The 17,105-nt window shown below is 37.9% G+C and overlaps 1 protein-coding gene across 1 annotated transcript in view; it reads left to right on the top strand.

Annotated features, from left to right (window-relative positions):
- The window catches only part of DDX10 (DEAD-box helicase 10), a 120,372-nt gene that overhangs the window by 69,454 nt on the left and 33,813 nt on the right, over nucleotides 1-17,105 (top strand). The window contains exons 14-16 of the mRNA XM_080930115.1: nucleotides 1,568-1,687; nucleotides 4,186-4,347; nucleotides 9,865-9,921. Coding sequence (XP_080786241.1) covers nucleotides 1,568-1,687; nucleotides 4,186-4,347; nucleotides 9,865-9,921 — 339 coding nt within the window. The remainder of the gene's footprint in view (nucleotides 1-1,567; nucleotides 1,688-4,185; nucleotides 4,348-9,864; nucleotides 9,922-17,105) is intronic.

Below are 17,105 nucleotides of genomic sequence, written 5' to 3'. Positions count from 1 at the left end.
ACTTGTTTCCTCCTTCTTGCTTTTGTTGAGTGAATCACTGAAGTATAGAATGAAAAGCTAGGAAGCCTACGGTGCAGCATGCTGGGAAATTAGCCTGTATCCACTTGACACGAACTTCTCATGCAGTATGTTTTGTTTATTGTTTATTTTCTCCTGCAGTCTGTTAGATGGCATGAGGTGCTATTAGTATCCTCCATTTATAGAGGATAGTTAATCTTCACACAGTCATAATTTCAGAGTTTACTGCAAATTTTCTTGATTACTTTGCCAAAGACTTTTTAAAATTACTTTTGTTATTTTCAACTGTGAACTTGTGTATCTGTGTGTAGGTATATACAAGGATGTGCTGGCATCCTTAGAGGTCAGAGCTGAAGTCAGAGGCAGTTGTAAACTTTCTAACATGGGTGCTAGAACTGATCTCTGGTCCCAGAAAAGAGTAATACTTATTCTTAACTGCTGAGCAATCTGTTCAGTCCTATACCAAAACCTACTTCTCATCCTGTCTATTCGTGTAATAGACACTGCATTGTTGTAGTTAAGTGCTGCCAGTTGATAGTGGGGAATTCTACAGCATTTCAGATCACGAGTTGTCGCGCGCCCCACTTCCCGCCGGCAGGAAAAGGCGTGCAACAACAGGATTCTTCTGCGAACAACCTTTATTGTACAGTACTCTGAGCAGGGGACCCCGTGGAAGGAAAATGCACTGCTTATATATGCCCAGGAGACTCGTGTCGCTACCTGATTGGTGCGCCCTCCAGTATCTCATCAGTATGCCCCAGAGTGGGCTGTGACGTTTGTGGCACATGCGCGCTATGTCTCTTGGGCTCTGTTTGCTGAGTCATGGGCGGGAAGCCGGCGCCATGTTTGGGTGCGGCACAAACGGCTCTCTACAATGAGTGATTCCCTGGCACTCACTGAAGAAGCCATGATGGTCTTTCTAGTTTCTTTTCTTAGTACCTCACTCAGTTGTTCATTTAGAATAACTAAGCAGCAGCTTAGGATTTTTAAAATTATGCTATGGTGGTCTTAGAGCATCAGTTTTGCCCCAGTGAATGCACTCTATTAAGTACTGTTAAGTTGTCTTGTCTTTGATATCAGTTTAATTGTCATAGGGCATTTTCAACATTTATATAGTGCATTTCTGTAGTTGACAGAAGAATGTTGAGTTGCAAACACTGTTTTAGTCATTTTGCTCTATGTTTACATTTTCCTAGCCTAGAAATTTAAGTTTACACTTGGTAATGTAAGAATATGTTTTACCTGGCAAACAGATGTGCCTTATGACTATTGATTTATCTCATTTGTCTCTGGTGTAGCTGCATTTTAAGTAGTACGATTTTTGTAATAGAGCAGAATAAAAGGTTTTTTCTAATGCCTGTCATATTCACATTTAAAGCCCCTTTAGTCTTAAGGTAGCTGTTAGTTAAAATGCCACATAGCTCAGTTTCTTCTGGACAGTGTTTTAGGTGCTTGTAATTACCAGTGAGAAAAGAAAGTTTAGTCATTTTTGGAAATTTCTTTATATTTCAACCATTTTTTCTAATTCTTTTTTTTTTTCTTTACACAGAAAAAAGAACCTTCTAAATCCAGTGTCAAGAAAAAATTAACTAAAGTTGCAGAAGCAAAAAAAGTAATGAAGAGAAAATTTAAAGTGAACAAGAAAATAACATTTACTGATGAAGGAGAGGTAAGATTCTGTAAGTTTCTGAGCTGCATCTCAGGGATTGTGGAGCTTGGCTTTCATGCTGCCCAGCCATTTGTTGTTACTATTATTTTTAAATGTTCTTAGAGCACACTGCCTGCATCTTGTTCCTGTTCCTGTAAGCCTTTTGTCAGCTGTGTGGCTTTGGACAAGGATTTCTTATGCAATAAACGGAAGACCTTCTTAGTGATACCTGCAGTGAAGTGATGTTAGGTTCCATTCTTTATAGAAAAACGTTTCTCATCGGTATTCATCAGAGTGTTCTCTGGGAACAGTCACAAGAATACTAACACAGCTCTTTACCAGGGCTTCTTTACCAGGCTCTGTAAGCGGCCTGGTTTGTACTTCTCAGTCATCTGTGCTGTGCTTGCTTGTTCATTACTCAGCAGCCGCATGGCAGACATTCTCTGCCTTTAGGTAATTCCAGATATAGGTGCTTCCCATTCATTTTGCCTTTATCTGAGCCTACTTGTAAATGGTATTACTTCTCAGAAGAAGTCATTATTTTAAGAATTACCGCGTTGTTTTTAAATGACCAAGAAAAGCTAGGAGATCAAATAAATTACCCAAAGAATGAAAACTAGTTCCTTGGCAGAACAAGGTCTTTAGAATTGTTATCTCATGACCCCATTCTCAACAGCCTCCAAGTTCCCTGACTATCCTGATATATCACATAGTACCATTATAATCTCATTATTTTCACCCTCCCTTGTTTATTTATTTTTACAGAAGTTGTTATATAAGTTCAGTTTCTTATTTGATGATTATAACTTTCTTTGGCATTTCTCTACAAAGAAAGGGATTTTGTTTACTATTGGATGCATAGTGGCTAACATGTATCAAATCCTCTGACTAATGTTTTGATGAGTAATCTGTTACTCCAGTAAAATATTAGTTTTCAATAATGATTTTAAAAATCATATCATTCATTTCACCATTACAGCTGTGTTGTTGATGTTTGCTGTATCCAAAGGGGTATGCTTCTTTTTCATTTTGGAGTTAAAGAACTTGGTGTTATTTGGGGGTATAGAAAGGAGCCAAAAAATAACAAAATATAAGGTATTTCAGAGTTGCTAGAAGTGGAAGACGAAGCCAAAATAAATGAAAAAACGAATCACGTGAAACTACTGTAGAGAAGTGAGCTAGAGGAGACTGCAGTTCTGTCTAGTGCCCTGTAAGATGAGTGCTCTTACCCTAATGAGCTTAGTGCGCTATACAGTTCAGCTGCACAGATTATAGTAATTAGCTCCAGGATAATTATCAGTCTCTTAACTCTGTAATATTGAAGTGTGTGCTTGTTGCTAAGAGGAGCTGTTTGTGATGGCATGACACTGAAATTTCTGAACCTCCAAAAGATGGGCTGCTATTTTGTTTAGCCTACAGAGGGTATAGTACATTACTTTCCGCCTGTGAATCAAGTGGGCTGATATCTGTTCATAGCCGCAGATCCCTCTTTTAGCTGTGAGCTCAGTAACGGTTGACATAATTTGTCAGTGCAGTTCCTTTTGCCACCACCATTCTCTGTCAAAAGAATAAGGTTGTGTGCACTTCATCATGTAGAGTGGCTTGGGTAGCAAGATGCCTGAGTACCGTGAGATGTTTGTCTGAAGCTGTCTGCTTCAGAGATATAGATTTTAAATCCTTTGGAGGCCAGGTAGTTATTAAGTTAAAGCATGGGAACTATTTTTGTCTAAATTGTTCAGAGCGTATACTTTTATGGTGTGAGACAACAGAAATTATTGAGCTGCCTCTTATATCTGAAGGGACACAGGTGTCCAAGAGAATAATAAGTTTCTTTAGAATGACACACTAAGCTAGTGAAGTAGCCAGCATACTCAGCCAGCTTTCCTGTTGGGTTGTCTGCTTGTCACTTTGTTTCTGTCCATAAATTAGTCTGTGGAATCCGGAGCAGTCCATGAAACCCAAGCCAACTTTCTCCTTTATATTTACTTTATTCTGTGTAATACTAGCTGGTATGTGACTCATTGACCAGTGTTAAGTACTGCATACTGTTACGGGCTCTGAGGAGGACTGAGTGAGCGTACAGCTAGATAACCAACCATAAGGATATTTGCTCCAGTAGACCAGGAACGTGCAACAGTCCATTTTGAAGGGTCATATACAAGGTGTCATTATCACCCAGGGCTCTACTTTATACAGATGATTTTGAGCTTAGCTGCATGGAGAACAGAATATTAATGACAGTTTTGTGAGGTGTTTTTATTATGTAATCACTTTGACTAAATAACTTTGTGAAGTGGTCTTTAATTATGCTTTCACGGTATAATAGCACTATTACCTTGGCTGCGAGGGCCTTTTCTGTATATCTTACTTTAATTATGAAGTTACAAGAATGTTTAAGAAATAACTCACTCACTGTAAGGTAGATAGTGGGTATATGCCCTGTTTGAAATGAGTCCACAAAAGCAAACTGGTTCTGCAGACATTTCCTCATGTTACCCTCTGCCCTTTCCCATCTTTAGTTGGTTCAGCAGTGGCCACAGATTCAGAAATGTGCTACAAATGATGTGGAGGAAGAAGATGACACTGGTGGCATCAACCTAGACAAAGCAAAGGAAAGGCTTCAGGAAGAGGACAAATTTGACAAAGAAGAATATAGGAAGAAAATTAAGGCAAAGCATCGGGTAAGCTTGTTAGAAGTACACCAATAACATTACTTTGATCCCTGTTCTCACTGACACTTGCTTTGTAGCTGGTTAGGCATTGCATTTGTTCCTGTTGCTCTTCTGCTGGAGACTGTGTAATACTGATTTGCCACTGAAATATGCTTTTGATTAAGTGTTTGAAGTTAGAGTTTGTGTGCCAGTTAATGGTATCCATATCAATCATGGGCACATGGTTAAGGGTGGTTATGTATAGTTACAGTGTATGATGGCTACAGTTGTAACCTTGGTTGTAGATGCACTCACTGATCGTGTTTGGAATTCTTATTTTGGGATAACTCATGTTTCACTTGTAATTGTAGAAATACAGAGAGATTCCACATTCTCCATTTCTAGAATTTTGTCATCACCAGAATGTTTTTATAATTGAAATTATACAATGTATAGCCTTTTGAGATTATTTTCCATTCAGCATTATTTCTGGAAATTCATCGGATATCAAAGAAAACTTAAAGATTTATATTTCATGTGTGAATTTGCATGAACACACACACACACACACACACACACACACACACACGATTCCTGAAGAAGCCAGAATAAGGCATTAAATACCCTGGAGCTCAGTTACAGACAGTTGTGAGTTTCCTTGGGGTACTTGCAGCTAAATTTGGTGTCTGATAGAGTAGCAAGCACTCTTTACTACTGAGCCATCCCCAGTCCTTTTTAAAAAACAACGAGTAGCAGTCTGTTACCTGGAATTACAAATGTGTGTTGCCACTCTTGTCTAAAAGAATGTGGATTGCTCTCACATAAAAGTAATAAAAGTAGCCTGCCGGCTGTGCATATCTTGTATTCCATACTTTTTTTTTCTTTTGAGCTTTTTGGCTTATTTTCTCTAGTGTTGAAATATAGCACACATTTTATATTATTTCAATGCCTGGCACATTGTGATAATTTGAGATACTACTTTCTCCCCCTCCTTCCCTCCATTCCCTCTTTCCTTTTTTGAGGGGGTGAGACCCAAAATTCCTGAGATGTCAGTGAGGGTTACAGGTATAAAGCGTATTTTGTACCTTGAAATGTGATTTTCCGTTTTCTTCTTCTTTGTGAATTTGACTTTCATTATTGAATTTCATGCTTTCTTTTACTTACTCATTTGAAGCATGGCAGAACTAAATTCTATCTTTTTGCATCGTATAAAATGGCTTCTTAGTATCAGAATGTTCTTAAAAATAAAATTTAAAAAGGAACTGAATTAAGGGAGACCAGTTATTGAGCATAATAATGTTCAGGTACCATTTGTACCTACTCTGGCCTTTTGTCTTTGTCTCATCACACTATTAAATAACAGAGATAAAGGAACTTCTCAGTATCCATTTCCAGTAATCCTGGATTGCTGTAATTCTCCTTCCTGTTCTTCTGCGTTTCTGTTTGAAGGGCATTTTCTCTCTCTCTCTCTCTCTCTTTTTTTTTTTTTTTGTGGATGTTAATAGTTTTTTATGATAGAGGAGCTCCAGAGAGAGAGAATAGAAAAATATGAGTGCTTTAAAAGATAAATCTTCTAATGATTTATTTTAAACTGTTTTGTTTCACTCAAATATTGAAAGATAGCTGCTCTTTAATGCACCTCACCTCCATATTTACAGAAACCTTATGTCTTAGCCATATGACTTCACTTCCATTTCTAGAAGTCTTTGGACCTCTTTCACCTATCTGATGTCAGTAGAAGAAAATGTCAAATGAAGTACTGTGTTTACATGTACATTGAGTTAATATATTAATCAAAAGCCAGAACTTTTTTCAGTGATCATAAACACCATTATGTGTGCATCCACACACATGTGCATTTGCACAGATACATTATGTTGTGGGGAGCACATACTCTGTGGCACACATTTGTTTAGATCAGAGGAAAACTTTGTGAAGTAGTTTCTGTGCTTTCACTTTACGTAAATTCTGGGTATTGAACTCAGGTCATCAAGCTTCTATAATAAGTCCGTTTACCTGCTGAGGCATTCTGTGGCTCTAACCATGACCTTTAAAGTATTATTTAGGGGTTGGAGAGATGGGTTAGCAGTTAAGAACATACTGCTCTTATAACCTTGCTCTAATAACATACCTCTTAGGATTTTGTAGAGGACCTGAGTTTTGTGCTCTGCCTCACATCAGCTGATACACAATCCAGCTCCAGAGGATAGGATACCATCTTTTAGGCTCTGTAGACATCTTAACTAACATGCACCTACTCCCAACTCCAACACATTCATATGCACAGAATTAAAAGCAAACAGTTTATTTATTTATTCATCTATTTATTTATTTATTCATTTATTTATTTATTTATTCATTTATTTATTTCATATGCACAGAATCAAAAGCACTTTTATTCATTCATTCATTTATTTATTTATTCATTTATTTATTTATTTCATATGCACAGAATCAAAAGCACTTTATTTATTTATTTATTTATTTATTTATTATGCACAGAATTTAAAGCAGTTTGTTTCTATCTATCTATCTATCTATTTATCTATCTGTCTGTCTGTCTGTCTGTCTGTCTGTCTGTCTATCTGTCTATCTGTCTATCTGTCTGTCTATCTGTCTGTCTATCTGTCTATCTATCTGTCTGTCTATCTATCTATCTATCTATCTATCTATCTATCTATCTATCCATCCATCCATCCATCCACCCATCATCTATCTGTCTGTCTGTCTGTCTGTCTATCTATCTATCTATCTATCTATCTATCTATCTATCTATCTATCTATCTATCTATCTATCTGAGATAGGTTTCTCTGTGTAATCCTGGCTGTCTTGGAACTCACCCTCCAGACTAGGTTGGTTTCAAACTCACAGAGATTCACCTGCTTCTGCTTTTGCCTCCCAAATGCTGGGATTAAAGGTGTGCACCAACATAGTCTGGAAAGTAAAGTAAAATAAATATCAATAGAATAAAATATCATCTAGTAACAGTAATGATTAATTTTAAGATTTAATGGCAGTATATATTTTTCTGTTATGGCTAATATGGTTTAATCAAAAACTCAGAGTCTGGGCTTATGTGAAAGGGTTTTTCTGATACACACATATCAATGTAATTCTTTAAAGGTTCATTTTTAGATACTCTTAGATGCTAGAAGAAGGCAGGTTATTAAATAATTACAGTAAATTTTTTTTGCTTGTTAAATAGTAACTTTTTATTTCTTTTTGGTTTTTTTGGGGGGGCATGAAGAGCCTGAACCCCCCAAAATACATAAAACGTTAAAACATTATCAGGAGAAAATTACATTGAAATGAAAGGACTTTATAATGAATTTGTACATATCAATAAGAGAAGACACTGCATGTGACCCTACCGCGTATATAACTGAGGAGTGTGGGACACAGTAACATGGTAGAACTGCCACTGGGCCAGGGTCAGGAGTCTTAGGCTCATCGCTTGCTCCCTATGTACATTCTTAGTCGAGTGGTCTGACGATTGATTGCCCATCTTTCTCTTGGAGAATGGGGAGGGATTCACAAGTTCTGACACACCATTTAAAAGTGACATATATAAGTTGCCTGGCACATTGTGATAATTTAAGATACTACTTTTGGCAATAAATTAATAGTAATGTGCAAACAGACAAACATTTTCTGTGGAAGTATGTAATTCAGTTTTTGGTGTGTTCTATAGTTACTGAATATCTGAGATAACTATAGTTCTATTAGGTTAAGCAAAAAAAAAACTTAAACCATTTTGATTATTATAGAATAATATAAAATATATTGTTATTTTACTGCAAATCTTTAGGTTGAAATTTTTTTTCAATAGGCAATAAGATTAATTTGTCCTATTATTTAGGGGAAAAGAAAGACAATTACAGATACATATGTCTGCAAGTTAAAGACATCTCTGAAAATAGCAAAAACCATGAATTATTTTAATATTTTAAATAATATTATTTTTGCTCTATTGTGTTTGCATTTAGTCGGCTGCTGGTCAAAGAAAATTAGTAGCTAATACAAACTATATAAAAATTTTGTGTGAAGTGTTTAGAAGTTGTGTCTGTTTTCTTTCTCTTTCTTCTCTCTAAACCCTTAGTGGGAGGAAGCAGGGAATGATTTTCCTGTATTCTCACTTATTCTCTCCAGGGAGCACATCAGTGACACCCCCTTCCCCCGTGTGTGTGTGTGTGTGTGTGTGTGTGTGTGTGTGTGTGTGTGTGTGTGTGTGTGTGTGTGTGTAGGGTGCACAGTCACAGAAGCCGAACAGTGGAATGATAAGCATTAGGTGTGACACATACCCAGCAGCCATTTGAATTGAGGTCTTATCAGCTGTTGTAGAATCTAGTTTGCTAGGTTCTCATTTTCTAGTAGATTTCATCTGCTATGTAATCAGAACTTATTTAAAACTGCATCTCAAAGCTCCATGGACTCCCTTCTGGAATTAGTTAGTGTTTAGTATCCACTTAGACCATATCATTTTTGTTTCCTCTTTATCATAAATAATTCTATAAGTCTTGTCAAGGTAAATACTGAATTCCATTATCAGAATATTGATTAAGACATTTTTTTAACTTGAAGGAAGTCATGTATGTTGAGCAGGACACAGATGAAAAAGTACCCAGCATAGAGCGTTCGCAATGACGATGGGCTGTATGAGATAGTGACAGATGATTGAAATATCATACCACACAGAAGGAAAACTACAGTTTCTACACGGACTTAGTCATTTACTCAAATTAAAATCTATAAGCTATTACCTACAAGTTTTGGGTTGAGAATAGACTTTTTGGTTTTTGGAGAAGATTGTGCTGCTTTTGTAAGTTTGAAGTGACATTCTTTTTTATATTAGTGAATCATTTTGTCTTGAACTTTAATGCTGTATGTTTTTTCTCCATAGTTTTAAACCTATTTTGTGATCGGTTGAAAACTGATGGTGAAATTATAAAGCAATTTAATAAAATATCATGTTTCATAAGAATGACCCTTTATTGCTTTTGAATAAATGTCATTCCTAAGAACCAAAGATGAGATTTTTTTTTTTTTATATTTTGTAATTTCTGTTCAGATTGAGGACAAGGAAAATAATCATGATTGTATTTCTTCTTTTTTATTCTAATAGATGACATTGATTGTGTACTAGTCATTTATTGGATATTGTACTTATAACCTATATGTAATATTATAAATACACATTTCCATTATTTTTATTTTAGACTGAGCAAGAAATTGTAAGTAACTAAAGAATGTATAGTATGTGGTTATAGAATTGAGATATGATTCCAGATTTGACTTGTTTTTAGTCATTATGAATTGTTGCCAGGTAGTGTTGGTGCAGGCAGGTGTATCTCTTGAGTTTGAGGCCAGCCTGGTCTAAAGAGCAAGTTCCAGGAGAAACTGTGTCTTAAATAAATGAATAAATAAAGTTAAGCTTGTCCCATAGTATTTTGTTTACAAAGAAAAACCGGAGAGTGTGTGCCGCTTAACATCTACTGTCTGGACGATTCCATGATTCCATGCCTCTAATTCATCTTTTCTTCCTGTAGGAAAGACGCCTAAAAGAAAGAGAGGCCAGAAGAGAAGCCAGCAAAAGACAAGCAAAGGTGAGGAGGGGTGTAGTATGGGTGTGCCTCTTGATATTTGTAGTCTTTTGTTCTTTATAAAAAAATGGGTCTGTTAAGGTATTTGACGGAAAACTTTCTATAACATAAAGATAATCTTCTGTACTATTGAAATTGGTTAAAAATCTATATTTTTTATATACACTTTTAGTATTTATTTTTTTTATACCAGGCATTCTGAATTTGTGCCCTTGTAGTTTAGTCTTTACTTTGTCATTTATTTCCTTTATAAGGGTTAAAATTCTAAACTAGCTTGCAACCTGGTCTTTGGCTGACCCTTCTGACCATCTTTTCTATTAAAAACAGAAGACAATTGACTTTGTGGGCAAACTGAAGGACTTACCTCCTTGTCATTTTTAGACTAGAAATATGGCCTATTTGTACTCAGTTGGATAATTCGGTAATAAAATACTGTGAGGACATCAGTTGCTTCACTTTACCTCTGAGGACCTAGATGTGAAAACATTCTATAAGCTTCAGTATAGCCCCAAAACGTATAGTTTCCCTGGAGTGTGTGTGTGTGTGTGTGTGTGTGTGTGTGTGTGTGTGTAAGCTATAAGCACCATTCATGTCAGCTCCTGCATTCTTCTGAGGGTGTTTAGTAGAAATGATTTCTGCGACCCAGGGACAAATACTGAATGTCATTTCTCATGCAATTTGTGTTATGCTTGACTAGCCATTACTTTTTTTCCTTGGCAATTAGCAAAGGTCTGACTCAGTTGAGCAAGCCCACCATGTTCTTTTCTCGCTCACCCCTGTACTGGCCACAGCACTTAGTCAGAGTTGAAGTGGGACACAATTACTACTCTATAGTGTGAAAGCGGAAGCCTGCTTGCACCCACTCTTCCATAGCACACTGTCTTTAAAGTGTGTGGGAAATGGAAGCTCCAGAATGTCAGCCTGACCTCTAATGGTCTGCATGTATGTAACAAGCAGGTTTGAAGTGTCATGGCCTGGAAATTTGGATCATAGGAACTGTAGTACATAAATATAAGTCTAAGAGAAAATTTTAACCTTAATGAAAATCATAGATGCTTATGGGTATTTCATGTTCAGCATTGCCATAAGCCCATTTTTGTTTTACTAATAAGCTCTCATTTCCACATAGAAAATGTCATGTCACTACATTTCCTTTGTGCCTTTACATCTGTATGTATAGTTTTCCTTCATATTTGTGGGCCCCCTATCTATAGAGCCATCCATCTATAGACCAGGACTGTAGTTAAGCCTACATTTGTAATGAACATGCACGTTTCCTTGCTGATTTGTAAAGGAGACTTTATTTTTAATTATGTGTATATGACTGCAGATGCCTGTGGAGGTTGGGTCTCTCTAGAGTTGTAGCTAGAAGTGGTTGTTGATGTAGGTGCTGAGAACTGGTTTTGGGTCCCTTGGAAAAGTAACAAGTGTTCTTAACCACTGAGATACCTCTCTAGCCTTTGCCAATTTTCTTTTTTCTTTTCTTTCTTTCTTTCTTTTTTTTTTTTTTTTAAGGAATGAAACAATTCCATACAACTTAACATAGTACTAGGTATTATAACTCTGGTGTTTTCTAAAGAATGGGGACTTGGGCATCTTCAGTTTTGGGTGTTAAGGATGGATAAGATACTTGTCTTGAAACCAGCTTCCTTGAATCTTGAGGGAAGACTAGTTTACTTTTTATATTTATTGATGCTGTGTTCTTAGTCTTTCATAATGGTTTGAATTATAAGAAATTATTTTTACTTAATGGGACTGCTTCTGGATTCCTTTTCTTTATGGGTTTGTGTTTAGTTTTGATTCTCTTTCATTTGGGGAAGTCAAATTATGGCCCAGTGTTAAATTTTTCCGATAGTTCGTGAATGCAAACTTGTTGATGTAAACCTTCCTCCTCTCCTCTCCCTTTTCATGTTTTTCCTGTGTGTCTGTTTTATGACATCTAGTAGTGGACTTCCTTGTCAGGGGAAGGTCTTGTAGCTGTGTAGCCACAGAGGAGCACGCTGAGCATCAATGGGCGTGTGTGCCAATGATAACGTTGTTTTGCCCATCTAGGACCTTTAAGAGATGAGTCTTTGTCTTATATTTGTGAGCATAGTTGAGAAACCTTCATATCACAGCTCCTTTCTAGGGGTACAGAGATGAGAGCGGTCTCCTTTGAGAGGCATTACTGTGGGCACTTCCCTGACATTCCCAGTGTGAGGTAAAATGAAAGTGAGCCGCTCGTTTGGTTAAAGTTTTATCTGTGGTCTGCTGAAAGAAAAATATGAAGGTGAAACGTTCATGATGATTTCCTGAGTACCCAATATTTAACAGTTTGGAGAGACAGGTTTTAAAAATCATTATCTTGTCTGTCTGTCTATTATTCAGGTATTGCTTGTTTGTTTAATTATATTGTGTGTGTGTGAATGTGCACATGTGCAGGTCAGAGGACAACTGGCTAGAGTTCTCTCCTTCCACCATATGGGTCCTGGGATTAAATGCAGGTTTTCAGGCTTGGTGTCAAGCACATTTACCCATTGAGCTTTACTGGCCTAAGATACAGATATTTTAGTTATGAAAACTTTCTAAAGTATAGAAAGAAACTGAACAGGAGGACTATTTTTCAGCTAACAAAATGAGATGTAGTCATAATGATCAACAGAGTACATTGGTTTTGGAGTTGAGAGAAGTTATTAATCTTTGAAATATAGCTCATTATTTAGTTATTATTTAGCTAGGTTTCCTGAGGCGCTGGCAGTTGGTCACACGTGCTGATTATAAGAGTTGGTGGTTGGAAGGTGGTTTTCTGTTATGTAAAGAGAAACAACAGTGCAAAAACTTGAGATACATTCTCAGACTTGTCAGGGCTCCCATAACATAAGAAGGAGAATTTATTAAGCTCAAGTATGTTGCTGATGAAATAGAATATTGCTGATAAAGGAACAAAGAGAGCAGCTGAGAACTGAAACACTGGAAAGTGACATTATATTGACATTTAAAACAATTCATATATTTGAGGCTGAAGTTCTATAGTCATAAATCTTTATAGTTTTATTGCTGGGATACTTAATTTTCTTTGACAGTAATTGTTTTAAGAATAGTTTACCCAGCAGGTAAAGGCAAGAAAAGGGGAAAATAGAGGAAAAACCAAGTTAAGTAAGGGCAGGAATAGAGAATATTATGGAAGAAAAATGAAAGCAGTGAGAGATGAGGAAAAAGAAAAAGATTTGCTAAGAACGAGAAAGTGCATGCAGCAGTAGGTTCAGCTCAGACAGAAGATAAACCAGGAAAAGCATTCCCACACTTGTTTCATCAGCTGATTGTAAGGAGTCTTCACTAGATGGACCTGGGCCTGAATTCAAGCCTGTGCAGCCACCTCTGCCTTACCTGTAGAGTATGGAAACCTTGAAGTTGCAGCCATCTGTTTTGCACCCACACTGCTGTGTCACTTCAGCATGGTGATTAATGCTTGGGAGTCTTGAAAGTATGAAAAAGGCCCCGTGTCTCTACACAACTCAGTGGTTACGGTCACTTTCTACATTCGCAGCACAGTTGGGAAACACCCTCATCTTGAACAGTAGCTACCCCAGGGATTATGAACTGGGGAATTTTAGAAGGGTGAATTACAAAGCTCAAGCCTAAATGGATCATGGACCTCCGTATAAAACCTGATACACAGAAAGTAATAGAGAGAAAGTGGGGAAGAGCCTTGAACACAGGCACAGAGGAAATTTCCTGAACAGAACACCAATGGCTTATGCTCTAAGATCAACAATCAACACATGGGATCTCATAAAATTGCAAAGCTTCTGTAAGGCAAAGGACACTGTCAATAGGACAAAACGGCAACCATCAGATTGAGAAAAGATCTTTACCAATCCTACATCCAATAGAGGGTTAATATCCAGTATATACGAAGAACTCAAGAAGTTAGACTCCAGAAAACCAAATAAGCCTTTTTAAATAAAGAATTCTCAACTGAGAAATATCAAATGACTGAGAAGCACCTAAAGAAATGTTCAACATCCTTAGTAATCAGGGAAATGAAAATCAAAAACAACCCTGAGATTTCACCTCATACACTCAGAATGGCTAAGATAAAAAACTCAGGTGACAGCAGATGCTGGTGATTCTCCACTATGTTCATAGCAGCCTTATTTATAATAGACAGAAAAACCCAGATGTCCTTCAACAGAGGAATGGATACAGAAAATGTGGTACATTTATACAATGGAGTACTATTCAGCTATCAAAAACAATGACTTCATAAAATTCTTAGGCAAATGTATGGAACTAGAAAATATCCTCAGAGAGGTAACCCAGTCACAAAAAACCACATACGGTATCCACTTACTGATAAGTAGATATTAGCTCAAAAGCTTGGAATACCCAAGATACAATTCACAGATCATACGAAGCTTAAGAAGAAGGAAGACCAAAATGAATGCTTCAGTCTTAGAAGGGGGAACAAAATGCTCACTGGAGGTAGAGGGTGGGAGGAACTTGGGAGGAAGAGAGAAGGGAGGGGGAAAAGGGGGCTCAGGATCAGGTATTGGAGGAGTTGGGGATGATATACAGAGAGCCAGGAAGCTAAATAAAGGTGTGCAGCAATGGGGGATGGGGAACTGAGGAGGAGGGTGCAGCTACCAGCAAATCCCAGATGCTAGGAAAGCAAGAGGCTCCCAGGACCCAACAGGGATGAGATTAGCTGAAATAACCAACAAAAGGGAGGGAGAACCTGTAGAGACCATATCCAGAGGTTAGGCAAGGTCCCTGCTTGGGGGATGGGGCAACCCACTCATCTCCAAATGTTTAACTCAGAATCGCTCCTGTCTAAAGAAAATACGGGGACAAAGTATGGAGCAGAGACCGAAGGAAAGGCCATCCATAGACTGCCCCACATACAGACACCAAATCCAGACACTATTGCTGATGCCCAAGAAGTACTTGTTGACAGGATCTTGTTACAGTGGTCTCCTGAGATGCTCTGCCAAAGCCTGAAAAATACAGAGGCGTATGCTCACAGCCAATCACTGGACAGAAAGCAGGGTCACCAGTGGAGGAGTTAGAGAAAGGACTGAAGGAGCTGAAGGGGTTTGCAACCCCATAGAAAGAACAACAATATCAACCAACCAGAACCACCAGAGCTCCCAGGGACTAAACCACCAATCATGTACACATGGAGGGACCCATGGTTCCAGCTGCATATGTAGTAGAGGATGGCATTGTCTGGTATCAATAGGAGGAGAGCCCCTTGGTCCTGTGATGGCTCGTTTCCCCAGTGCAGGGTAATGCCACAGCAGTGGGGTAGGAGTGGGTGGGTGGGAGGGGTAGCATCTTCGTAGAAGCAGGGGGAGGGGGAATGGGACAGGGAAGTTCCAGAGGGCAAAGCAGAAAAAGGGGATAACGTTTGAAATGTAAATACATAAAATGTTCTATTTAAAATAAAATAAAATACGAGGGTGAGTTAACCTGTCTAGCCCATAGACTGCAAAGCTAAGTGTGACCACCAGAGGCCTCTGCTATACAAGGGAAATTATTATTGTGGAAACAGTCTGGCTGACATTATAATAAATGCAAACACAAGCATATGCTATAGAAAAGAAGAGTTGACATCCTACTTAGCTATCTGTTAGCTATCTGTTGCTGTGATAATGACCATGACCAAAAGCAACTTGTGGAGGAAAGGGTTTATTTCAGCTTATAGTTGTAGGCCATTTGCAGGGAACTCATGGCAGAAACTCAAGGCAGACAAACCTGGAGACAAAAAGTATAGCAGAGGCTGTGAAGGAACTGCTTACTGACTTACTCCTAATGGTCTGATCAACCTGATTTCTTATGCAACCCAGGACCACCTACCCAGGGGCTATCATGCCCAAACTGATCTGGGCCCTCTCATATCAGTTAAGAATCAAGACAGTACCCCACAGTTTTGTCAACAGGCCAATTTATGACAGGTTGACAAAAGCCAACCAGCAGAACTGGCAAATTTAAATTTAGCTCCCACTATACATATGACTGGCAGTTTCTAATTTTCACGAACTCATAAAGAAGCTTCTCTAAAATGTAATCTTTCTCTCTGTGTGTCTTCTATTATGCTTCCCTTTCATTTTTTAAAAAATAGGATATTTTATGTATTTACATTTCAAATGTTATCTCCTTTCCTTGTTTGCCCTCTGGAAACCCTCACCCCTTCCCTCCTCCTGCTTCTATGCAGGCTCTCCCCCACCTACCCACTCCTGCCTCCCCGTCCTGGCATTCTTCTACACTGGAGCATCAGCCTTCTCAGCACCAGGGCCCTCTCCTCCCACTGATGCCAGACAAGGCTATCCTCTGCTACATATGTTGCTGGAGCTTGGGTCCCTCCATGGTGGCTACCCTCCAGTTCCTTATTCTGCATGGCTACACACCTCTGTTCAAATTCCTGACACTCTGTTTTTGCTTGTTTGTTTGTTTTTTCCGTACAAGGTGTTAGAACAGTTCACTTAAAATCAAATCACTCATTTAGGGCAGTCACTATTAGTATATGAATATATTAAAGTGAGGCATTTCTTGCTTCCCCAAATGACAAAACTCTTACTGTATTGCATGTAAAATTTTTGCTTTAATTTTTGTTTTTCTTCAAGAGTAGTCTGCCCAATATGTTTCTCAAGGAGATAAATATGGTTGCAAATGCCCTTAATCCCAGACAGAGTTCTTTTATCTTTAAAGGAGGAAGAAGTCAGTGGGAAATGAGAACAGATGAACACAGCTAACAGAGAATAAGCTTTGCACTGACTATTAAAAGTATTCTTGGTCTTGGAGGTGGGTGATAGGGCGGAGTGATTTTCTATTTTTATGAATTTATGCTATCTATGACCTCTTGTGTTAGTGACATAGGTTTTGTGACTAAGGAAGGCTTTTGAGGAGACATTTTTAATTTTGCTTTGTTATGCATGGACTATAGAGTTACAGAACTTTATTGCTTCTTCCTTTTGTGCTGTCAAGACTTTGGTTGCAGAGCAGCGTAAACTAGTGCTCCAGACTCTAAGTTAGTTACTAGAAGAATTTCTCCCTGCAAGTAGTCACATGTCCTAAAAGTGCCACTAAGTATTAGTTTTTTTTTTTTTTTTTTTTTTCTGACATGGTTTTCATTAGGTTTTGTTTGTTTGTTTGTTTGTTTGTTTGTTTGTTTGTTTTGGCCCTCTAATGGATTATAGGTAATGATA

Source organism: Micromys minutus (assembly GCF_963924665.1).
Source record: "Micromys minutus genome assembly, chromosome: 16".
NCBI lineage: Eukaryota > Metazoa > Chordata > Mammalia > Rodentia > Muridae > Micromys > Micromys minutus.
This window is presented reverse-complemented; position numbering and strand designations above follow the sequence as displayed.